This window comes from Vidua chalybeata, chromosome 11 (assembly GCF_026979565.1).
Source record: "Vidua chalybeata isolate OUT-0048 chromosome 11, bVidCha1 merged haplotype, whole genome shotgun sequence".
Classification (NCBI taxonomy): domain Eukaryota; kingdom Metazoa; phylum Chordata; class Aves; order Passeriformes; family Viduidae; genus Vidua; species Vidua chalybeata.
The window spans coordinates 2341603-2368052 of NC_071540.1; the positions used below are offsets into that span (position 1 = coordinate 2341603).

Consider the following 26450-nt stretch of genomic DNA (forward strand, 5'->3'; position numbering starts at 1 on the left):
GTTTCCCTTATGTTGGTGAAATGAAGGAATAGAATTCTTTATTAGAGAATTGAATAATTTGGGAGGCTGCAGGAATTGAAGTGGTTGTGTTTCCAATATATTGCCTGATGGGGAAGCTTGCAGGGGGACTGAGGCACAGAACTGTTGTGGTTCTTTTGGGATAACATAGGAAGGGGCTTGAGCCTCAATTGTAGATGCAATCCAAGGCACAGCCCAGCACTTTCTGGGATGTGGGCAGGAGAGAGGTGGGTAGATCTGATCAGATGCTTCTTTGCTGCATTTTCCTAGATCTGATGGTGTTGAATGAGGTTAAATAAAAATTTGAATAATGTCTCAGATTGGAGGGGGATGGACTTTGCTTTCTATTTTGTGGTATGCAAGCCAGCTGTAGTGGCAGAAGGGGTCTGGATCTAACAAGACTGCTTCCAGTTGGATCTTGGGCCAATATTTCTTGCATGGAATTTAAAGTTCAAGAAGTTGCTCCTGGTGTTAGGGTGACAGGAGTGTGTGTTTTCTGCATTTCTGACCTGTGGTTAGGGCAAATAGACACTAACTATGCACTCTTCCAGTGTTGCTCTTGAAGGACAACTCAAGCCCTAAATCTGAGCTGTTTAACTGCTTAAAGCCAGTTCTTCAAGGTTTTTTTGTTTTGAGTGTAAATGTAAAGAGATTTTATACAGCACTCAATAATTTATCACATCAATAATCAGAGTCAGACCTGATGTTTTACAAATAATTTTTTTTACCTTTGATCTCAGTCCTGTCAGTCCTCTTATAGTATAAATTATTGAAGTAACTTTTTGATTCTTTGAAAGCCTATCTGCAAAGACAGTATTTTTCTTCTGCTTCCCAAATAGGGCAGAACCCTCCTTATGATTTGTTTTGGTTTTTGATCAATAAAATATAATTAAACTTCTAAAGTGCAGCAAATCCAGTGACTTTCAGATAGCTAAGCAGATGGTAGCAGAGTTTTCACTTCATGAGACCTAAAAAGTTTTCAGTTACAAGGTTTTGGTGCTTTTATATTTGTAAAAAACAATCTTGTGCTACTGACACATATGCCAATATCAGAATAATATTGCTGAACGTTTTTTCCCTCAAGGTTTTTGGAACTTGTATCTAAGTTCTGACTTTATAGTAATTCTGTTGCAATATCAAAAAATTTAAAATACTATAGTTTATTTGTAACAAAATATCCTAACACACTTCTTTGCATGCTCATATACTGTAGATCTTTATTAAATTCTGATTGAACCAGGGTTTGCTATTAAAGCTTCCAGACATGTAATTAAGTATTAACATGTAGGCAGACTTTATTGTGTTGTTCTGGAATGCTTGGCAGATTCAAAACTTGCAATTTGAGTACAAATTTGTCCCTCATATTTCTCATGTAGGATAGTGTGACTCTTTAGTAGCATCTGATGCCTCTGAGGATGTCCTGTGACTGAGTTCTGCCACAAAGAATTGAACTTTTCTTTCAATCAGTCATCAATTCTTGATTGTCTTGTACAGTTCTGGTGTAATAGAGATCTGGCAGTAGTACTTGAATAAAGAGTACGACCTTAGTTTTATCTTTAACAATATCAAAACTTGAATTCACCTGGAGAGATGGGTTAAAATTATAGCTTGGAGCATTGCTTTGCTCCAGCTCCTTTTTTTTTTTTTTTTTTTTTTTTTTTTTTTTTGGTTAACCTTAATGATGTTTTTGTCATAGCTCTAGGAAAAGTTCAAAATTACATTGCCAAAGTAATTTTAAAGACTTGAGGCATATACTTGTTATCCAAAATGTCTAAATTTAACACATATATTATTTAAAAGCAAGCAACTCTTTTCAAATTCCACATATGATACTTTTGATCACCAGACTGCAAGTTAAGATTACCACATCATCAAACTTAAAGCACATTGAGATGATCACCTAAAAATCAGCAAGAAGCTAAACTTTTTAAAAACAGAAGACAGACAGGGGAAAGCACTCTGTTGATAGAAGTAAGTTGTTGGTTTGTTTTTTTTTTTAATCCTAATTTTCTTCTTGGTGTCTGCACATATTTAAATGTATGTATTGTAAAGATCAAATGGTGCAATTAAGACTGAAATTCAGAATGCTAGGGCCTAAATAAAAATATCAGTAGATGAAGCCCACTGTCCAATAACTTGGTTAGAAAGATGAGTAATAACAAGGATATTTGTGTCTTGTGATATAATTAACTATGTTTAGTAGAATATATATGTGTATCTATAGATTTAGAATATATATGGGTATCTATAAATTTCTTAAAAGTATAAATCATATTTCTGTTCCACATCATTATCACTCTAGGGAATCTTGAGAAGGGGAGAGTAGCCTTTTCCTATTAACACTGGGAAAAGTAATTATGCAGACTAGAAGAATATGTTAGGAATTTCCCATTTAGAGAGAAGTGTTATTTGATGGCAGACAGGATCCAGTATGCATTTTATAAATGAGAGTGGATGATCTTTTATATATTTCATTTTACAAAATTTATAAATGAGAGCGGATCTCAGGAGGAGAAGTGGCAGTCAAGAAAAAAAGACAAAACAAAGACTAATATAGAAACATTAGAATTAATGGTTGCCAGACCTGTGCTTAGATTCAGTTTCTATTTGGCATTTTTTCTGAGTAGAAGAAAGCAAAGAAGGGACAGGCCCTAAGCAGTGGTATCACAGCATCTCATAGCTCAGTGGATTCAGCACAGTGGTGTGAGCAACTGTGTATGAAAGTATAAGCAGGCCAGCATTGCCAAGCATGGATGAAATTGCTAATTTTCCCACCCTTGCCCCAAGTGCAATCCAAGTATTTAAGGAGTGTGCCAAATCTTCATGTAGTATGCAGCTTTGGAATGCACCCTGCTTCTGACATCCCAGGCTAACAGGGTTTAACTAATGTAATTTAGAGCAGGGAAGACGTGATGGTGCTTCTACTCATGATGAATTGTGTGAATGACAAGATGACTTTTAAAAAGTCTTTTTGTAGTCTGGTTCCTTGATGCTAATTCATTTGGGGGGAAATTGTATTCTTTTCCCCTTATCCTGTTTTCCAAAGAATTTTAGCCTTAAGTGATTGAATATTCCATTTGCTTTTCTTCTTTCCCTTCAGGTTACTTTTGAGTTGATGGATAAATCAGGAGTTAGATAGAGCCCCCTCTGTGTGCCTGAGTTGAGGGGGAAATGAACCCATTTTTTCCTTTTCTTTGCTCTAATGCCTGGTTGGCTGCCAGTGAGCTCTCTGGCGCAGACTGGCCAGGCTCAAGGTCCCCGACTGTGCTCAGCTGGCATGCTGGACAAATATGGACTGGGAGATGTGCCAGGGAATGATCTGAGATGTAGGAGAGATGTCACAGTATTGTGCAGTAATAAGGAATATGGAAGCACATATGCAGGAGGACAGGGATCTTGGAATCACTCCAGTCTCTTGCTCAAAGCTGAATCAACATTCAATTTAGACTGGGTTGTTTAGGGCATTAATTGGCCAAGTCTTAAAAACTTGAGAGGTGGAACAGTCTACACCTTGTTTGTGCAAAGTGCTCCATTATTTCTTCATGGAAGAATTCTTCCCTATATCCAGTCAGAAACAGCTGTTTCAATTTATTAATTTATTTTTCATTCTTCTTCCAGGCAACCTTGATAAAGGGTCTGGCTCTGTCTTCTCAATAAACTCTCCCTTAAGTCTTCTTACTCCAAGAAAAAGAACCCTCATGTTCTCCTCATGTAGGTTGTGTGCTGCAACCCCATGACCATCTTGCTGACTTTTTCCTGGATTCAAGTTTTTTCAGGCTTTTCTTGTGCTGGGTGACCCAAAGGTGCAGGATTGTAGATGTGGGCTGAGTGAAGAGGAGGAGTTGCTTCCCTGGTGGGTTGGTTACCACTGATTTACTGTTTTGCTGTAGGTCCAGCTCATGGGTGCCAGGGTGCAGTGCTGGAACCTGGGTAACCTGCTGGCCTCCAGGCTCTCCATGCATCCCATCAGGGCTGCTGACCCCAGCCCATGGCATTCCAGTGAGTCCAGCCCAGGCACAGGGCTTTGCACTTGTCCTTCATGAAGTTCCTCTCGTTTCACTCGCCAGGTCCTTTCCCTCTGCACTGCTCAGGGTGGTGCCATCTGCAGACTTGGTATGGGGACTTTGTGTCTCACCCCCGAGGTCCCTGAGACACCCATTAAAAAGGGTAAGTCCCAGGGCAGATTCCTGAGGGACTCTGTGGTTTCTGGGTAGTTTTCTGGAGTTGGGAATATTGTGTTGAGGGATTTTAGGAGAAGGTAGTTACTGGGATATTGCAGAGGCTGATGAAGGACAAGAATCTTAAGGCATCAGGTATATCAGAGAATGGTCCGTAGATTATGGTTGAATTTCTGAAGAGTTAAAGGGACAAGAAAAGTCCTATAATGGTTGACTTTACTTAGAATAAAATTCTTTGAGATTCACCTTTATTGTGAAAAAACATAAGATGGCAACAGTTCTTGTTATAAAAGGAGTGTATGTGTTTTCAGGGAAGTTGAGTAGCTGAAGTTACACTCAAATTCAAAGAACTGTAACAATTACACATTCTTACCCTTATCTAGAATAGGGCAGAATTTTCAATCTCCAAGCCTCTTTTCTGGATAGTAGTTAATTAAATGTCCCTTCTTACTTGCATTTTATCTTTCAGACTAGGGTTTTCTGACTGATGGCTTTGCTTGCACGTGTTTGCGTAGTAAAATGGTGCGTGCTCAAATATTGCCAGTCTGACTTGGAGGAATTGCTCCTGCCTGTAGGAATCGTCCTCCCAACTTCAAGGGCTTCATTTGCCTGGGTGGCAGTTGCAGCGTTGGGATTTAATGTGTGTGTCTGCTTGCCATTAGTCGTTCAGCTTTCAGCAACCTGAGCGCAGCTCCAGCTCTATTACACAGGAACAACTGGGCACCAAGAAAGGTTTAATTTATTTTTTTCCCCATGATAAAGCAAAAATTAGTTAAAAATCATATATACATCTTGCTGAAATCCTTAAGGTAACATGTAAGATAGGGAGTCAGTGATTAAGTTAGTTTAATACGTAACGACTTCAAAGAATCCCTAAAATGAACACCAGCGGTAGCCGGAGTAGAGAGCTGTGCTGGGGAGGCGCGGCTTGGGAGCGCGCTGGGGCTGTGGGCCAGCCAGCGCTGGAATGGGAGAGCCCGGCGGGACGGGATGCGCGGGCAGGGCACATCCCGCTGGCTCGGGAGCCGGGGGAAGGGAAAGGAAGGGAAGGGGCACATCCCGCTGGCTCGGGAGCCGGGGGAAGGGAAAGGAAGGGAAGGGGCAGATCCCGCTGGATCGGGAGCCGGGGGAAGGGAAAGGAAGGGAAGGGGCAGATCCCGCTGGATCGGGAGCCGGGGAAGGGAAAGGAAGGGAAGGGGCAGATCCCGCTGGATCGGGAGCCGGGGAAGGGAAAGGAAGGGAAGGGGCAGATCCCGCTGGATCGGGAGCTGGGGAAGGGAAAGGAAGGGAAGGGGCAGATCCCAATGGATCGGAAGCTGGGGAAGGGAAAGGAAGGGAAGGGGCAGATCCCAATGGATCGGGGGAAGGGAAAGGAAGGGAAGGGGCAGATCCCAATGGATCGGGAGTCAGGGGAAGGGAAAGGAAGGGAAGGGGCAGATCCCAATGGATCAGGAGCCGGGGGAAGGGAAGGGGCAGATCCCGCTGGATCGGGAGCCGGGGAAGGGAAAGGAAGGGAAGGGGCAGATCCCAATGGATTGGGAGCCGGGGGAAGGGAAAGGAAGGGAAGGGGCAGATCCCAATGGATCGGGAGTCAGGGGAAGGGAAAGGAAGGGAAGGGGCAGATCCCAATGGATCGGGAGCCAGGGGAAGGGAAAGGAAGGGAAGGGGCAGATCCCAATGGATCGGGAGCCAGGGGAAGGAGGGGCAGGATGGAGCAGGTGCCGGCTCCCCCTGGCTGCGGCCCCGCTCCACTCCTGCTGCCACCCGTGCTCATTTCTCATTTCTCCCACATTCTTTTAGATGTGGGACGGTTTCTTGCTCTCGAATTTAGCCAGGGGAAAGTAGGAACGCCTTGCAAAGCCAGCACTCGCTCTCGTGCAGCCGAGGTCGGCGTTTGCTCAGGGTCCCCTCCCCAGGCGAGGATTCCCCTTGCAACTGGCTCTGCAGGCAGCACTGTCCGAAATAGTCACAAATTTCTGTGTTTTGCATAACCATTCATGTGTCCCAGCCAAACTGCTCTTGAAGGTCGTGTGTCCATTCAGTGGAAAACTGACTCAGCAGATTTATTCTTTTGTGGTGGCTCAACACCAACGGTCCATACAAAATACAGCTACCCCTTTTTTCCTGTGTGAAATATATGTATCTGTGCATGAACACAGGGAGTTTTCTACCCAGAAAACTGTCCTGCCGGGACCACATATGCCTTTGTAGGACTGTAGTTTAAATAAGTACATATATTCCTATACCTACAAATTTATATCCAATTCTTAGTAATTATTTTGATTAATTTAGGAGTCCTTAAGTGTTACCCATATTCTTTTTTTCTGTAGTTTGGATGTTTTTTAAATATATAAATACATTAGACTGTAGACTGTTTGCTTTTCTTATAAACTCAGCACAAAGTATCAAATGTCCAGGTAACCATGAATATGTGTTGGGGGGACAGCTGGTGTTTCTAAACAACTCTTTTAAATATGAATTTATTTCTTTGCCTTCAATTAATAGTTGTTTTTTTTCCCTAAAGAATTTCTGTTATCGGTACTATGCCAGTGGTGTAGGCTAAAGGATGCAACAGAATGCTTTGGGCTGCACCCTCACCTGCTCGACACTGAAATTCATCTGCACTAATGCTTCTGAAAATAAAGGAATTGTTTTTTCTGTGTAGAACAACTGAGAACTCAGGTTGTTTCATACTCTGACATGCCTCGGTTTAATGTGCCAGGCTAAACTTCAGCAAAGTTCTTAAGTGCTTTCAAGAGTTCAAGAAAATCTCTGATTTCTCTTTTAAACTTGAAGAGTTGCACTCTTTTCAGGGGGTCAGGAATGTGTCACCAAAGCCACATAAATACACTGTCATGGATTTTTCTATGCAGGAAAATAAAGTAGTGATGTAAAGTCCTGTAGAGCTTTGTTTGTGTTTTGGGTTTTTTTTTTTTTCCTATGGAGGGTAAGCTAATTCTGTTTTGTTTTGTTTTTTGCTTTAGCTAAAAAACTAGGAATTACTGATGTGCCAGCTGAGGTCGTTACTTTTATTTCCCACGCAACACAGAGCAGATTAAGGACAGTGATAGAGAAGGTGACAGTGATAACCCAGCACCGGATGGAGTCGTACAAAGTAAGTGTGCCCAGGGCAGGTTTGTGCTCACACAGCCACGTCCTGCTCCGTGCTGCACAGCTGCCCTCACTGCAGCTGTGTGTCAGAAACACTGCTGGCATGCCTGCCTGCCTGCCTGCTCATCCTCCTCCTCTCTGGGGGCATTTGGGTGTGGAGTTGTTTCTGTCCTCCTGTGCTGAAGTGTCTGGCACAGAGCACGTGCTAAGGTATTTCTGCTCGTGGGTTGTGACTAACACTTGATTCCTGATAGCTCCTTTTTGTCCAGGGTATCCAGGAATTGGATCGAAATTGCTTTGGTATTTAGGAAACTTTTCTGGATATGAGAAATATTAATATTTTACAAAAGCTGCCAATATCTGCCTTAGTAACTAAAGAATTCAGCTGTAAATTCTTCACTGATTCTTTTGTTTGTGATTGTATTCCTGAAGAAAACTGAAACAATTTTGATATCTCAAACCAGGGGGAAATGTAAATAAAGATCTACAAACCAGTTTGAAATTCAAATGAATCAAACATCTTTCTTGATATATTGGAAATATCTTTTCCAGTAGAAGTAAGATGCTTGTTAGTTGTTATAATTGTTAAACTGGTGTCAAGGAAGATGGCAATAACTACTTCTGTGTTGTCTAAGCTGTGTTTAGATTTCTTTAGCATATATATATATATATATATGTTGAATAGCTCTGGTTTAGTTTCTCCCTTGGTTTTGTGGTGTACTTCTTTGTATTCCTGGAATAGTAGTCTAGTCAAACAGCTTGGGACTGTGTCTTAGCCTACCTTATTTCCCAAACCTGGTGGCCCCATGACCTGAGTCATTCTATGTAATACTTGCAAAAATAATAATCTCTGGGATCTGTGACAATAATCAGTGTCATTGTGATAGAAAAATGGATTAAAAAAATAAAGGCCACTCTTCCTGGTTATTACTTACACTTAGATCTTTCATTGCAATTGATGGATATATTCTACTATATTGGATTAAAAGTAAAATATACTTGTTTCTTTTCAGTATTCTTTATCATTTTCAGAAGTGTTAAGTCCCTCCTTCCTTCTCTCTAGGATGGTATCTGGGAAGAAAACACTTTGCTTGATCCATGTTAAGCCAAAGAAGAATTTAAAACAGTGTCTTAAAAGATCCTTAGGAAAAAAAATAGTGCTGTCTATGACTGAAATGTAGCATTGTCACTGTATTCTGTATTTTTCTTAATTAATACTAATATTTGATTTCATAGCATGGTAGTCAGAAAGGAGAACATTAAGTAGATAAATAGGATGAAAGTAATGTGGAAAATTTATTTTTCTGACTGACATTCTGAGTGTTCTCCATGTGGCTCATGCCATAAATTCTCCTGGTTGCTGTGTGCTAGGAAAACTAGCATGCTCTTAGTTGTCATAAGCTTCTGTTTTAATTGGAGTTAGAGGCTTATTCTCAACTGAGTTTTTAGCTTTAATGCTTTTGTAATGTTGCTTCTTGAGAAAGTCTATTACTAGTTCAAGATTAGTGCAAATGCAGGAATTATAGCTTATGAGCCTGGTTATAAACTATAGCTAGGATTATTCAGTAATAAAGTTAAGCATTTTAGATGTTTTCCATCTTTAAGTCAGTTGGTTTTGCTTTTTTTAACTCTTTAATGTATCTGGTGCTGATAAATCAATTCTTGTTCTTTTAAAATTGCTTAGATATTAATTATCATATTTTCTCTGTGTTATTTAACCATAGGCTGGCTTCGTTTCCTCGAGCCTAAAAAATGATCATTTTATTATTAGTACAATGGAAAGATTTTAATGTGTAATGCTTGCAGTCTTTAAATGCATGGTCTTGCTGAAGTGGCTGTTTTTCTGAAGGCCTGTCCCTGTTTTACAGGATGATGAGTGGTATGAACAAGCCACAGATGTCCGAGCACAGCTGAAGTTCTTTGAGCAGTTGGAGCGTTTGGAAAAGCAAAGGAAAGATGAACAAGAGAGGGAGATTTTGCTGAAGGCTGCCAAGGTATCACTTTCACTGCTTTTTAACAACTTAACAATCCATAGCCTTCAAACAATTATTTAATTTTGTGATATGTGTTTCCTAAGCACATTTTGCTTCTCACAGTAAGAAAGGTGCTGTTGCTGTGACACCACACCTTGAACTCATGGTCAGGCTCTGGTCTGGGCTGACTCCAGGCTCCCCTGCCTGGGATGGCTCTGTCTTTTCCACATACAGCTCTGAATTTGATGAGTTCTTGGGATTACAGGAGACAGTGGCTAACACTTGCAAAATAATTCTGTGAAATTCTGGTTTTTACAATTGCCTGTGAAATTTAATAGATGCCAAGGATTTCTGTGCCACTGGAGAATCATAGCTGACACTTCTGGTCTTTAAACAAATTCAGTAAATTCTGGTTAATTTTTTTAGAAGATTTTTACTTCTTAGGTTTTTAGACTTTGTTTTTAAAACAGTTTTGTTCATTTGTTCATCTTCATTTAAATGTGTTCCAGTCACTTCTGTACAGCTGCAGTATTTGATTGATTCATGCCTGTCTTCAGTTAACTTCTCAGGACTTGTTCCTTTTTAACTTTAATTCCAGAGACTGAGTGTTCATAGCTGCAATAGAACAAACTCAGATAATACTGTTTCAAGAGCACATAGGTGTAGATAGGTCTCCTGCTTGTGACTGTAAATTTAATCATATATATAATATCTAACTGCAAGTAAGTTCATCCATTAGTTATCCCATTTTTAATTGTATTTGAATATTCACTGAATTATTTATTATATATTCCGAAGAGGTTTTACAGAACAACTCAATGTTCAATTGTAATGCAGCCACCTGATTTTATGCCATTAATGTTCACAAATTGAGAGATTAAAAAATAAAAAACAAAACCTTGCTTATTTAGAAATCTATTTCTCAATTAGGCTGCTTTAATCTGTCCTGTTTGTACTCTTAATTTATACTTGTTCACATTATTAAATATTGACAAATTTACACACAACATAGATACTCTTCAAATGTTTTGATGAAAACATATTTGCTGTTTTCATTCTTAATTGTTATTTATTAAAAATAAAGAAATGCTTATTTTTTTTTTTTTATCCTGTTATCTCTATTCAGAGACTGCATCGAGGTGAATAATTTTCTGTGTATCCTGGTGCTTGTTAGTTATATTGGTCGTGTTTTTTTAATGGACATTGAGAAAAATGCAGTAGCTTATAGTCCTTAGTTCAGAAATGTTTCCCTGACTGCACAAAGCCTTATGCAGGCTGACCTCCTGGAGTTCCTTCCAACCTGAATTCCTTCATGAATTGATATTCTGTTTTTTGGACAGTTATTTTCACTGTTATTTTAGTCTTGGATAATATAAAGTCCTGTGAAGTCTAAATTTAGGAAATAATACACGATCATCAAGTTTGATTCCTATAAAATACAGGAACAGCAAATTTAAGAATTCTGCAACAAAAAAAAGTAAAAAGAATACCCTAATTAATTTGAAAAAAAATTACCTTAATGAAATTATTGAATGCATACTCCATCTTCATAACCAGGAGACATCTTGGAAAGAAATACATGGCATACTATAAAAATACATGAAGGTGAAAAATAAATGAAGGTGTTAAAAATCCAAAGCCAAAGCACAGAGTAGCCATCAGCAGTGCTGATTAATCAGTATTAATATTTAGAGAGAGAGCAGTAGAAGATACTGTGGACCACTTGGAAGGTGCTTATGCAGTGTTGTGATTTAAGTGTAAATGCCAGTTAGGAACTGAGCTTGCTTTGTTTAGCTGGTGCTCCCCAGTCTGTTCTGATGGATGGGTGACCTAGTGCAAGGCTTACATAGGACATAGTTGGGCAAAATGTGGTCAGATTACAGTTTTTTATTCTAAATAACAATTTGGCATTATTTCCTTAGATTCTCTGGTGCTGCTCAAATGCAAAAGCAGCTGTACATGAATAGTGATAGCTGTTGAGATCTTTATTCTGAATTCCTGTGTACTAATTTCTTAGCCAGGATTTTGTTTTTTTCTGTTTTTTTGTGAACACGCCTTGTTGTCTGAGGAGATCTCAGCCCCTGTGGGAAGGCTGCAGTCATTGTAGTGACACAGTTAAAGTCTGCTGCAGCTGCCTGGAGTGATACCCACCTGAAGTGATTCCCACCAGTGCCCACTTCTCTCTGTCTGTGGCCTGCTGGCATTTGTGTCTGCAAAGGGGAGATGCTTAAACTGCCTCTGGAGGCTCAAACATCCACCATGCAAAGGCAGAGTTCCCCCACTCACAGCACCTCTGTCACCTTGAGAAGTTGTCTTTAAAATATAAAAAAACTTCGGCAGTTAAAGTGAAATTTCTGTTTCTGTTTTCCTTCCTACAGATGCTTAAATCTAAAAATCATATTTATTTATAACTGCAACTTCTTAATGTGCCTTTTAGAGAAACAGTGTGATCTTTTATCTTGGAAGTGTTTTGACAGGTTATCGTGCAATATATTTTTAAGGTTACTCAGCAGAACCATTTTAGTGAAAGTTTCAAAGCTTCCTGCTGGTGGTACCTCATCTATTCTCTTGTATGGAAGAGGATAAAAAGTTTGAACTTGCACAGTGAAAATTCTTTTTAAATTATTTACACTTTGGAGCTTTGTTAACAGCCATAGTCTGGGTTTTGATGAAGAATAAGATAGTGAAGGAGATGTTTTGGGCATTGAAGCAGGTGATGTTAAATAATCTACTTTGTAACAGGATAATCAATGGAGAAGATAATGAAAACTGAAGGAACAGGTGGAAATTAAAGGGGAGGCAGCATGAGTCTTTGGGAAGCCTTAAAACTGATCTGGTAATTTAGCATTCCAATTCAGTAAGGGATTAAAAAAAAAGGTAAATGATGGCCAAAGAAAGTGTCAGGTTTGCAGGTTTTTGTTGTTTTGGGTGATGGGTGAGTTTCTTTAGGAGGAGAAAGAAAAATACTTGGCACAAATGTTCTGGTTGATCTGCAACAATAATTTCAGTTGTTACAGTAGGAGATAACTACAAAATTTGTAAGCACTCAGATGCATTTGGTTTTGCTTCAGAAAATGTTTTCGGGAGAAGGAGAGATAAAATCAGATGAGAAGGTAGAAGGAAAATAAAGTTAGATTTCAAAAAAATAAAATTTTTGACATTGTTAGAAAAGTGACTAAAGTTAAACTCAGCTGTGGCGCTACGTGAGTGTCTTTGAAACAAAATATCAGTGTTATTTAGCTTGTTAAATGAGACAGTTTTACAAAATCTTATGTCCCATGTCTGGGAAACACTTGAGAAATAGAAACTTAATATCACAAGCTGAGAAGCATTGTGAGTGATGTTCTCATTCCAGTGGGATATTTTGGGGGAAGACAAACTTGACAGGAAAGGAAAAATCATGGTATGCTATAGTAGCAATGCAGCATACAATTTCTTTTACATTAAAACTCTAAAAATTGAAACTACTACTACACTGTTTCAGGAGCCAGAATGACCTCCTGCACCTCAGGGCTCCTGCATCATATTCCACAACATTCCATAACCTTCCACAATATTTCACAGTGTCCCACAACATTCCAAAATATTCCACAGCATTCCCATACCAGCCTTGAACACGTGGCCCAACGCTTTTCTCTAATTTACTTTCTAGTAACTATTTTTATTATAGAAGTGTTAAAAGGCATCTTGGTCCCCAAACTGTGAGATCCAGGCACCTCCTGCTGCTGGAAGAGCTCCTGTCTCAAGCCCCCAGAAAATGTGATGTGGCAAAAGGAGAAGCTGTGCAGGGAGGGACTGAGCTGCCCTGCTTGTCACTGATTTTGGGTTTCCTTCCTGACATGAGCATCACGGGTGAAAAAAAAAAATGGCACAAGGAGGGACCATCTTGTGTATAAACACATTTGTGGAGCACAGTCTCTTTAAAGGAAATATTTGGGAGAGTCAACTCTTGGCCCTGGTTTGTTTTGCCAGAGAGAGCCACTGGCTGTTGTTGCCAGGTGTGTGCAGAACCAGACATCCTCTCTGGGCCTTTGGGGATGGTACAGGCAGCTGAGGAGAGTCTTAAGGCTGCAGAAAGGTCAAAAGCCAGACTAAAATCACTTGAGGAATTTACCTTTACATTTGACATGGTGTGTCTCATGCGGGTTTTCAAAAAAAAGACAAACAACAAACGTACAAAAAAACAAACCCAAACCAAACCCAACAAAGCACTGATCTTACTATAATAAATCTGTGTTCTTGCTGCTTTCATAGCTGTTCCCAGAACTGGAAAATGCATGCGGTGTCTGTCAAGTTGAATGAAGTTCTGGTGCTGGGCTAATAATGGAAATATTTTGGCAGCGGAAGGAGTAGGAGGTTGTAGTGGATTTGTTGTTGTTTTGTTGTTTTTATTTCTGAAATTTTTTTTGGAGATAGTGGTGACAGTAAGGAGTTACAGCTTGGGGTTGTCCTGGCTCTCAAAAAATGAATGAATCATACTTCTAGGTTAGAATCTATGATAAAGTGGATCACGTTAAAATTAGTGTGTTAATTGATCGGCTCAAACTGGCTGAATGCCTGTGAATTTTATTATAAAATTAATGTTGAAATATAATTTCCAATATATGCATTTGATTAGTGTTATTTTGAGTGTTATGTATTAGTAGCACAAGTCTGTCAAGTTCTGGGATCTTAAATACAATTCTCACAAAAGTAAGATGAGTTCTGTAAAAAGAAAACATACATAAGTGAATGCAAAATTATGTTTAGAGTTGTTTGTAAAATTAATTAGCATTTATGGATGATTGGCTAGTACTATAGGCTGAAGGGCTTTTTTATTGGAAGAATCAGTGAAATTTGGTGTTGCAGATTTCCTTCCACACGTGTGCTGTGATGACTCTGCTCCCTGAGTTTGAGATGAGTTCAGCTGGCATTCCATTTCATCCTTTCCCTTTCTTCTGAGAGCAGTGGGTTCAATGCAGCCTCCTGTCTGCATGAGCACTTGGAACTCACTTCTGAGGAGAGCAGAGCAAAATGGGAATTATTGCATTGAGATAATTTTATGAATTTTTAGGAATTTGTTACTGCAATTTTAATGATTTTAATATAAATCATTTTTCAGACCTGTGCTTCTGCATTCCACCTCACCATGGTCATAACACTGAGCAGCATTTTACCCTCAGCTATGATGCTTTTAACTTTCACTTTTTATTAACAAAGCTAACGTGAAAGCAAAGTGTTTCATGTTGCCAATTTAATTTCTTTAATTAAAAGTGAAAGTTATAAGCTGGTACAGCCGTGGGTGAAGTTCTAATGTCATCAATGGGGAAAAATAGGTATAAAATTGAAACTGTTGGCACGGCAGTGGCTGTTGATAGCACAGCACCTGCAGTTGTGACTCTTAACATTGTTTAATGCAAAAAGATGAATTTGAAGCATTCAAGACCTCCAGTGTATATACTGGTAAGGGGCAGTAGAGCTGCAAGTACCTTAGTTGAGATCAAATGTAGCCAAATGCAGGCAAGACCCTGTGAGGCATTTCCCAACACAGGTGTAACAAACTGAGACTTTAAAGTCCTTACAAATCTAAACAGAACACTTAATTCTGTTAGTGGATCAAAAATCTAGCAACAGTGCAGCTTTGACATTAATAATCAAGGAAAGTATTGAATATTATGGTAGTGAAACACATCAGAAGTACTTTAGTCTGTCCATCTGCACAGATGCAGAGTATACTCCAATTTTTAAAAAATGGTGCGTGTTTATAAGTATGGTGTGGTTATAAATACCCTTATAATTTTAAAAACACTGTTGCTTTCTAATTTAAGACAATTCTATGAAATCTGAAATACCCTTAAAACTACGCTGTTCCATGTGTAATTAGATGTCTCTTTTTGTGGCCTCCTGCCTTTACAGAAGCCAGGGGAAGAGCTGAGGTTTGGAACATTAGGGAGTTTGGTAACATGTAAATGAAGCCCCTTATTTCTATTTTGAATACACACATTAAACATATGCTGCTTTTCATACTTTGGAAGTCCAATATTTCCATAGACCTAATGTGATCTATGCAGTTTTCAGTTTCCAGATAAAGAACTCTCTAACACAAAGCACTTTGGTTCTTCACAATTAAAATACCAGGTTGTCTGGTCTAATAAAATAGCTAGTGTTTGGGAGAAAGGTTAACAAACCTGGTTTGCTGAATCCATTCTCAGTAGGAGACAGCATTTAATATATTTACAAGTATGTTATCTGCTTAGGATCAGTCCTGGGTTTCTCAAAAACTACTATGGGAAGCTTGCTTGCTTTTAAAGGTGTTTATTCATCAACAGGAAAATACATTATGTAAATGCAGGCTGCTTTCTTTACAGATCTAGACATGATGAACAGGGAGGGGAAGGCAAAGGAATTGTGATAAAGTCCTTGAAAATATTTGATTTGGTGGGTTCTCTGATTCGTGGGTGTTCCTAAAGCTTTAGAGGAAGGAGATGTTGGTGCATTAAAGGTTTTGGAAAAGGATGTTTCCCAAAACAGGTGAAGTGCTGCATATTAAGATTTGGATGTTAGAGATAAAGGAGAAAGGAAGAGAAAACCCAAAATATGACTTAACTGGAAGAAAAAAGTTTAACTGCAATTAAAAAAAGAGCTGAGAATGATTAGTCAGTACTTGACAAAAATAAGTGTAAAATAGTAAAATAATTCTTTGGTGATGTCGACATGTAGACAAAGCACTACAGGAGCTGAGCAGCAGCAAAATTGTGCAAACTCTTCAGAGGAAGGGAAAGATGTTCATATGTGGAATGGAGTGTAAAGGGAATCCAGTGACATTTCTAAAGCTCATTTAGGCACCTCTCTTAAGCTTGACATTTGCATTTGCTTATATTTGCTTTAATCCATGTTGCATGAGCATTGGTGAGGCCTTTTATAATTTACATTAGATCATAAAGTGAGAATTAATGAGGTAGTTGATGTTTATACATGTCCTTTAATACATTTTAGCCTCTGTATGCTGATGATTTTATTTCTAAAGCTTACTGGCATGGTAACCAGCAGGAAAGTATTTTAGTTTTACAAATCTGCTTTTAAAAAAATCTGTTAAATTTTTTCTGAACACAAAAGAGTTAAATTCCTTAAATTTTTTAGTAGTAGTGATACAGCCAATGTAAAGTTTGAATTCTGCTTGTTTGAAACAAGAATTAGCCTGGATTCTTTGGAAAAGATCTCTGGAATGGATTCAAGCAATAATTAGAAAATCATTGCATTATTCTAAATGTAGAAATAGTTCTATCTTCACATTCAATCTGAGTTATATATTTAATTTCACCTGGTATTTTAGATCTTCATTTTTGAAACAAGATTCCTGTATTTGATACTGTTCAGGAGTTGAGTACCTGCTTTCACCTCTGCAGTAATTTTTATGGTGTATTTACTGTGAACAAGATGAAGGTTTACACAGAGTAGATGATTTGCTTTTGCATGTTGAGACTGTCCTGAACTCCAGATCTGCTCTTATTTGGTCAGTTTCTGGGGAAGAAAGAAAAAGCCCAAACTTTTGAATGTGTCACTTTACTCTGTAGCACTTGCAGAGTTTTTCCTTCACTTATTGAGCCCAGGAAATGGCAGTGTTACTTTGCATCTCCTGCTTTAATTTTTCTTACTGTCCCCAAACACTGTGTACATCTGGTGTGTTTTTCAGGATTCTATCATTTCCTTGTAGAAAGTTCGTAACAATATTAGAAGTCTTAGTTGGATTCTCTCAGGACACTCTGCTTCCTCCTAAAGCTGACGTGCTTTTAACTTGTACTTTGCATTTGGCGAATTTTCTGCTTCATACAGTAGTGTAACAGTACTTTGTGTTTCTGTACTGCTTTCACTGTGACACTCACAAGGCAATAGAAGTTCATTGTGCATTTATAAATTTATCATCAAAACCCATGAAAAGGGCTAAATATGCTTTTCCATACATCATACTGGAGAAACTGAGGCTCCAGTGATTGAATTGCTCTTGCAGAATGACAGCAAGGACCTTGTTCAGCTCAGTTCATAAATACTGACCTGAGCCCATCTCCTAGAGAAGCAGCTCACTGACTGGGGTTTGTTACTTTGGTTTTTAACCTAACAGGTATAAAGATAATCAAGTTCTTAGTAATTGCTGTGTTGGTTAGAAACCCAGCTCTCTGGCAGACCCACATATCCTTTTTGTCCTTTGAACATTAACTAGGTCACATTATCTACATTTTTCTTTTAGTCTGGCCACAACAGTTAGAAGGAACCTCATCCTCTGTTGGGGTGGAGTTTCTTTCTTGGTTGGCACAACTGCAACTGCAGCCAATGATTTGGTCATTGGCTATCTCAGATGTCAGTTTGGCTTTCAGTTGCTGCAGACACTGTCCTTTCCAAGAACCTCCTATGCCAACAGACACAAAAGCACTTGTGGGAAGGTGAAGCTGATGTGCACAGTGGAAGAGTTAAGCACATCTAAAAATCTCATTATTGTTTAATGTCACTCTGTGTTATCAGCACTGTGTTTTATAGGTGTGCTATATTAGCTGAAAAAAAATAATCCCAGCTCAAAAAAAACCAACCAAACCCACAAAACTAACAGGAGAAAGGATACGGAATTCTGTGCCAAATCAAGCCAAGGCACTCTCCAGGTGTATCAAAAGTAGTACACGACCCTTTTAAGTGCAAGCCTTTAAAACCTATCTCCCTTTGGTTTTCTTAATGGATTTTTGAGTTCTGACCAGAATATAGTATGAAAATTTTAAACACTGGGAAAAAATCGGAGAATATATAAGTTTGCAAATGAATATTCTTTCAAGTTTCAGGTCTGCCTTCAGCATAGCAACAAGCAGAGAATGACAGATAGGAGAGGGCACAGACACTCCTTTAGGCGTTGGGTAAATGATATCACTTTAAATCTCAAAGAAATACTGAAGTAGAACTACCATATCTCTCAAGTATCAGGAACAACAGTTTTCCATGGATGTCACAAGTTTACTGGAGCTTCTTACAACTTTTTATGCAACATTTGCTGAATGCTGGCCTATCACACATTTATAAAAGTATAATGTGTATATTATCTGCCTCTTGAGTTTTGAATTCCATCAGTCTGAGAATGTGTAGTGAGCACAAATACAAATTTAATGTTTTTTTAACACGTGGTTATAAAATACTCTGTGTCTAAAGAAATGTTACAAATTGTTATTGTAATTAAATTATCTGCTTTTAGAGCTGTCCCTGGTTTTGAAGGAAAATACAAAAGTTGTCATTTAGCAATATTTATCCAGTTTTTAAATTGAGAATATTATTAGTAGTGCATTAATGGGTTTTACAGAGTGTATTTCTATGCTGTACTTGAAGTAAGCTCATATGGAATAATAACATTCTTATTATAAAGATTTACCTTTTGGGAGGGCAACTCTACAGTGGTTTTCTTCATGTTCTCTACCAAGAGCTAAATACAAGCTTAGTTGCAAACAGTAAAGTTTAAAATATGTGATTGTGAGGACCTAAATTTAAAAGTTCACATAATGGAAAGGGTGTAACTTCTCTCTTGGATGCTTGAATTTGTTAGTATTAAATAATTGAAATCTAAACCTGTATGGAAACTTCCACATTGACAAAAACATGGTTGGGTTGGATTTTTTTGTTTTGTTTTGTTTCAGGTTGGGTTCTTTTTGTTTGGTTTTTTTTTTTTGTTTTGGTTTTTTTTGTTTGTTTGTTTGTTTTGTTTTGTTTTTTGGGTTTTTTTTTTAGTTGCATTTGGGTTTTTTTTTGTTTTGTTTGTTTTGTTCTGGTGTTTTTTTTAATTCAAATCTTGACTATATCTCATTTACAACTGAGCATTTAACCTCATTTTGGGTGAGGCTCATGGGTTTGAAATTGCACTTCTGTCAATTTAAGTGTCCCATGTTTGATACCTTGATTCCTGTTCCTATTTCTTTGCTATTTTTTAACTTACTGCAACAGATGAGGGGTTCTTAAACCATCTGTTAACCTTTTTTCCCCATTTTTTTTAAACATGTAGAGTCGCTCAAGGCAAGAAGACCCAGAGCAAGCTAGACTGAAACAAAAAGCAAAGGAGGTAAGCAGAGCTAGAGATCATTACACTTGACATTTCAAGGCTTGAACATATTAATTTTTTATGCCTTGCTACTTGTATATCGTTAATAAAAATCTGACTAAAAACTTTTTAGGATGTATTTGTTGCTTCGCCTTTGATCTTAATGTTTGCAAACTAATACATTAATACATGTGAAGCCTAAGGAGATTTTATAAGAGAATATTTCCATACATTACATTTTCATTTCCATTTTAGGTAGCTGTAGCTTTTGTTGGGTTGTTGATGACAGCAGCTCTAGATTTTGGTGGAAAATATATGCCTTTGTCTTTTTGTAAAATGTCTCTTTCTTAGAAATGTGCTACTTAACCATTTTGTTCTGGTAGCATTCTTTCAAGTAATGTAATTGCCAATCATTTTCTCTATCCTGTGATTCAGTGGACTGTTTACTCATTTGTCTAAATTAAAATAATCTAAAAAATATCAAATAATTTCCCATGAATCTGTGATGTGTTACTCTAAGAGTACCTTAATTTGCTATAAATGAGTGACTGTCCTTTGCTTAAGGCATCTCATGCCTTAGGATTGGGTTGTAACTTAAATCAATTAGAAAGATTAAAATATCCATCAGTTGAAAGCAATTTCAGCAAAATGATGCCATTCTTTTTAGCCAACTTGTTTGGATATACACATTAGCAGGTAATAATTATGCACTGGAAGGTAAGATAAACAGAAAAATGCATATAGCAAGTCCTTTTGTATTGACCTGTTCTTCCTGCTTTGTTTCCCTCTTGGCAGTATTGTGGAGTCCCGTTAGCTACACAGATTTTATGTATGTAACAGTCAAAAAAAAAATACAAATACATGGATGAGTTTTATTTGTTTTCATTTCATTCTGTGATTATGTAGTAAGGCTTGCTGAAATGAGTTCTCATAAACGTTAGACCAGGCCTTAGTGTTTCCAGAGTTGGATTTGTCAAGCAAGTATTGAAATGAAATGGAGTAATCAAGTTATTTGGCAGGAAAAGAGGCAGGATTTTAATAGTACTTGGGTTTTGTATGCAGCAAGTGTATGCAAAGGGAGAATCAGATTTCTGAGAGCAGCTGGTGGCAGGCAGAAAGGGCTGTTGAGCTGAGAACTGAAGGTGCCCTGCTGCTGGGAGTGAGCAGAGCTGCGGTTAAATGCATTGCTGCTGCGTCAGTGCTGGCTTTCCTGGGCATTCTTTCCCGGCCATTGGGAACTTGAGAGGTGAAAGGCAGGTAATTTATTAAAAAATGAATATTGATCTAATATCGATATCCAACTGAGACGGACAAAAGCTCTCTAACAGTTTAAAGTTAGAAAGTGTGTGTTTATTGCGACTGCCGGGCAGTGCGTGGGATAACTCCCTAATGTGCACTGCAAAAAACACAGGTTTTACAAAGCCCTTTTATTTACAGGAGTCTTGAATACTCAAAATATGAATGCATATTCATATCCCTGTCACTTCCTCTGCTCCCTTCGTATGCTAATTGGCAAAAAGGCTATCAAGCATGCATAGTTTTGTTCCCCAAAATGAGTCGGGGTCCATTTTGGGGAGGGGTCTCCAAAATGAAGAAGTAAAATAAGTCTTCCTCGTTCTGACCTTTCTGCCTTTTCAATGCATACATGACAAATGAACCCTTGTAGTTTTCCTGTGATCAATGGATTCCTCAAGTATGGGAAGTCTGCAACTGTTTTCGTGTCCCTGAAATCTGTTTATCACATTCTGTTTCTCATCATAAGCACAGCTACCCAAACATGAAGTTGACAAGCAATGAGTTACTGGATCCTGGATATCTTATCTAAGATCCAGCTACTGTTAACTGTGAACAAAGCCAATTATCTATCTACTTCCGCTAACTCAGCAACCTCTAATTTAACTATCATCTGAACTTTCCTAAAATTCTTAATTCTTCAAAATTAATGTCTCCCGGGGTGGCGATGCCGGTGTTGCAGCAGTGCGGGCACTGGCGGTGCCGGGCCGCGGCTGCCCCGGGCACGGGGCGAGGGCTGAGCCGGGCAGAGCCTCGGGGGAGCCCACTCGAGGTGCCTGGAGCACCCCGGGCTGTGCCTGCAGCGCTGCTTTGTCTGCAGGAGCTCCTCAGCCTGGCTGCCGCACCCTCTGCTCTCCAGCCGGCCCTGCCGGCTCGCCCAGCCCGCTCACAAAAATGCATCGTGTGCTGGCACCGCGCCTCTCTCTGAAGTGGAATTTCATTCTGCGTGTTTGAAACCATGAGAAATGTCTCTGGTTTTAGTAATCAGGGTTCTAAAGCTCTGGAGACTTGCACTTAAATACTAAAATCTAGTTAGTAAAAACATTTTCTTTTGCAAAGGGGAGTATGGCATGATACTGGCAAGATGTTGTTTTAAGATCGTTCATAATTTTTTCTGCACTGGATATATGCTGACATCTCAAATGATATTGGCACTGCCAAAATTAAAAAAAACCCCTCATTTTATAGTATAAAAGGTTGGTTAGAAAAACTGTCTTTGGCATGGCTTTGTCATTTGAAATTAAAATATTGGAATCAATGCCAACAAAAATTTCAAAACTTCACTGCCAACTGGGCTACTCTTATATGTGCTTATGACCCATAGCTCAGAGAGAAATTGTGTTTCTTCCAGGTTTTGTATAAGCTGATGAATAAAATACTGTCAGCTTCAATAATAATCTGAATTTGAAGCTGTGATTCCATGATTTCTATGTCTTGAATATTGCCTGAAGACCTTTGTTGCACAGGTATTCTTGTGGCCACTACAAGTGGTGTTAGGTAGTGTTTTAAAAAAGCACCAAGAGGGCACCCAAGAAACCTGCAGCTCTTCTAGCTTGTATTACTTGTTTAATGATATGATTGCCAGATAGCTTGTTTTTTCATCCCAGCAAAGCAGCTGTTAATACCATTATTATGTTCTGAAAATGGATAATGGTTCAGACTTTAATCAGTTTAATCAGTGACACTACTGACAGAAGTCAGAGAGAGAAGGTGAAGTACCAAAAGTAGTAATTTGAAGTCTTAAAGTCTTCTAAATCTTTCCTTAAAAGGAAAGAAAATATTCAAAACATCAAAGGAACTCTGGGAAATGCTGTCTTGGAATGCAAAATAAAGGTACCAATAGAAGGATAATAGGATGAAGAGGAAAGAAAGAAAACTAGGAAAGGGTATTCGTTCCAGAACATTCTCCTTCATGGATGCTTTGGAGTCTTCATTCTGTAACGCTCTGTTTTTCTTCCTAATTTAAGGAGAAAAAAAGATTAGCTCAATTTCTTTCACAGAACGTCTACCAGTTGAAAGTTTCCTTCTTGCTTCTTAGTGCCATAAAGACAATGTAAGTGGAATCCTTTGAACACATTTTAAAATTAATTTGATTAGGTGAAGATCATGGTTTTTTCTCTGTAATTCCATCTTGATCCGTTTGTATCTTGATCCATTTAGCCACTCTTCAAACCACTCTGCATATTGTTTAACCCAAATTGGCATAAATCAGGTTTAAACTGCATTTAAATACTAATCCAAACAAAAGGAAGTCCCATCTACATGGGGTCTTCTTGCAGAGACAAGACATAACACTCAGGTTTCCTTCACACCCAGACTAGCACTGTTTTACTTAAGGCAGTGCAAACACACTCTGATTTCAGTCTGAGTGACTTATTTTGCTTTGGTATTAACCTGTTTCAAATGGACTTGAGTGAAAGCAGTAGCAAAATGTCCCTGGGAGGATTATCTTGCTCAGAACTCTCCATTTGATTTCACACTTCTCAGTTGGTGCAGCCTTTTTTCAATGGACAGCATGTGATTATTTCAATGGTAAACCTGTTTAATAAACTGTTGAAAATATTTTCCATTGAGACTATTTCAGGGAAAAATTATGCTTTTCAGCTATTACTTGTTGCATTGCTTTGTAACAAATTCTGTTATGTCGGACTTGGTACAACTTAATGTAAGAAATAGCATCATTTGTGAGCAGTGTCTGTTTTGTTGGAAATTATAAAACTTTCCTAATTATTTTTTCTAATTAATGGTTTTAATTAACTTTGAAATTAATTGTTGTAATGATTAGTACCAGAGTATTAATAATAAGCAGTGGAGTTTTCCATTTTAGCCAACACATAGTTAAGTTTTTGCAGAGACTGCTGTTGTTGAAGAGTGATTAGAAAGTCACTGAAACTTTAAATTTTGCTAAACTAACCCTGATAAGCTTCAATGAACAAAGTATGACTAGAGCTTTTAAAATCAAATTTTAGGATATACACTGATTTATGTCATCTAGAAGCCACAAATGTAAGTTAAAGAAATCATGAGTTCTCTAATTTCCTTAAGAAGCTTCATTAAATAGAACATAAAACAGGCCATATAGCTGATAGCAGGAATAGATCAAGATTAGGAATATCTGAGTCAACACCAATGGTTTAAAGGAAGGGCAGGGAGGGTAAGATCCTTAACATCCATTCTGTCAGGGGTATTCTGCATATCAGAGTCTGTTGCCTAAAAAATGTTTTTAAATTAAAAGTCAAGTAGCTGAGGTTGATCCTGAAAGATGAACTTGGTTCAAATTTTTGTGTCATCACCAACCAAGAATATGGCACAATAATGAATAAACCAGACACCATAAATGTGTGGGCATGTATCCAGGCCCCAGATCAGGCTGGAATCTGTTCTCAGATGTGCTCACCAGCCGTGCAAGGGAAGTCTCTGACCTGCTGATATTCATAGCAGGAGCCCTTGGATGCTGGGGAAGCACCAGGCAGCCCTCTGTGTGCTGCTGTCAGCAGAGCTGGCCCAGCTGCCCGGGGCTGGGAAGGTCCTTGATGGTCCCCTGGCCAGGAGCTTTGGGAGCACTCAGGTCCTGCAGGAGCACAGCAGGCAGAGCCTCTTCCATTGTGGGGACCGCTGGCCTTGGGTGCTGCCACCCCCACGTCTGCAGTGTCCTCTGCAACAAGAGCCTTGCTGGGCTGAGGTTTAGACTTTGACCTCTATCCTTTTCTGAGTTATATGCAGTAAAATATGGGGGCTGTTAGCAGGTGGAGTTCTAGAAAAAGCTATAGGATCCTTCTCTTCAGAGTCATGAAATGTGTACATCCTATGATGTACATGTTATGTGGTTCTAACATTGCCTTAGAGGTTTTAAATCCCCCAGAACTTAACTTGTAGCAGAATTACTGGAACTCCAGCATCGTATACTTTTACAGTAGAAAAACAGTTTTGCATTAAATAAGTTCATCACCACACTAATATTTATGTATCAACTCAGTAGGAGTGGTTTGTTTTAAAATATTTAAATGACAGTTTACTGCAGTTATCATAATTACTGAAAATGAAAAGCAAACGAAAAGGATTTTGCTTTGTTTGGCAAGTTCATTTATTCACCTTTTCAGCAAAGCCAAAGTCCTTAAATATTTTACTGCTAAAGCAGAGTCTCAGTGATGAGAAGTCTAAGTAAGTTTTCTATTTTATCATGCCTGACATAAAAATATTGATCCAAAAGCAACAATCTTATCTTAAATTGCTTTCTTATAACACAGTCCACTGAGAAATGGGGCACTTGAACACGAAATTTAAGTTAAATTTCCACATAGCTCCTAACCCACCTGAGTGTCAGTAAGTGGAAAGAAGGAAAAGCTATAAATGTGGTACCTGAAGTAATGATGAAGCAATGTTTAAGCAACACTGATTCCTCAGAACAGAGTTATTTCATTAATAGTTTTCTGCATCAGGTTACCAATGCTACAGCTGTGATCCAGAAGGCGTGCAAGCATTTCTGTCAATACATGTAGAAAGTCAGATAACAGTCACTTTTTTTATGCTTTTCCTGTACCACAGGTCTGTTTGTACCCAGAAAAATGCTTTGACCATTCCCATCTGGTTTAAGCCGGATTTGGCTTCAGAGTACAAGATTTTTCTGAAGTTACAGAGTTGCTGCAATGACCTAAAATGTTAGTACTAAACTTGCACCTCAGAGAGGAGTGGTCCTGTCTTACCAGTCAAAATACTCTCCTGGAAGTCCTGCTGCATTATTAAGTTTACTGTGTGTGTTAGCTGTGGGGTTTTTTTGTTTGGTTTTTTTTTTCCTTTTAGCAGATATTACTTTAGATGTACAGGTATATTATGGTAACAGTCCCAAATTCTGATGACTGAAGTTGATTATAAAACTTATAACCAAGGACAAGAGTGGCATTACATTTGTATGTGCAAATGGTGCTGGGGAAACAAGACAATTGATAACCAGTAATAAGTTTATTACATATGGATCTTGATGTGTAAGTCTTCCAGACTTCCTGTGTTTCCAAGGATAAGGTACTGCCCTGTGATGAATTCTACAAGTCCTGAAGAACTTCGTTCAATAGCAATCTTACTATTCAGCAGAACTTCTTGCATATATTTTTGTAAAATTGAAGGTGATGACAATTCCACCCTGTTCTCCTGGGCTTAGAGCAGAAGTTGTGGCAAATTGGCTGAAGTTGAAGTATGGTGTCACCCTTGCTGTACAGAGGGTCAGAAACTAGATAATTGACAGAAAAAATGCTGAGGGATCAGAGGAATGGCTGTGCTATCTTTCAGCTGAGTCAAATTATTTATTCCTGCTTAGGTAAAATGCTGTCCAACACAATAATTTTCTTCTACAAAATCAAGTTGGTGGCATTCCATAGTGATGCATTATTCCATACACATACTGCCCAGCTCTTGTTTAGTTAACATGAATGCTTATTTTTTCATGACTGATGAAAACTATTTGGTTTAGCATTTGTAAAGGGAAATGCTGTTTTACTGATAGAGGAGCTAAATACACAGCCATTTTTAAGTAGCAAACTTTTTTTATACCAGCATCTTTATAGCATAAAGTAAGAACACTCCTTTATTTTTGTTTATACTTGCTACCTAGAAAACAACATTTTAGAATTTGGTTTACACCAGTGCGAGTGCCTTATGTGAGAAGGATCCATGTATTGCATCCATGTTTTGTTCTGTGTCACATCTGGGAGGCTTTGTAATGGAGGTGTTTGTAAGCAGGAAAAATGAGGTTGCACAGCTTGGAGAGCAGGAGCTTATGCAAAACAAAATAGGACAGTGAGCATGGGATTGTTCAGCCTGGAGAAGAGAAGCTTCAGGGTG

The 26450-nt window shown here is 38.5% G+C and overlaps 1 protein-coding gene across 1 annotated transcript in view; it reads left to right on the forward strand.

Annotated features, from left to right (window-relative positions):
* Window positions 1-26450, forward strand: part of LOC128793483 (transcription initiation factor TFIID subunit 4-like) — a 147817-nt gene that overhangs the window by 56929 nt on the left and 64438 nt on the right. The window contains exons 11-13 of the mRNA XM_053952694.1: window positions 7181-7311; window positions 9176-9301; window positions 19287-19343. Coding sequence (XP_053808669.1) covers window positions 7181-7311; window positions 9176-9301; window positions 19287-19343 — 314 coding nt within the window. The remainder of the gene's footprint in view (window positions 1-7180; window positions 7312-9175; window positions 9302-19286; window positions 19344-26450) is intronic.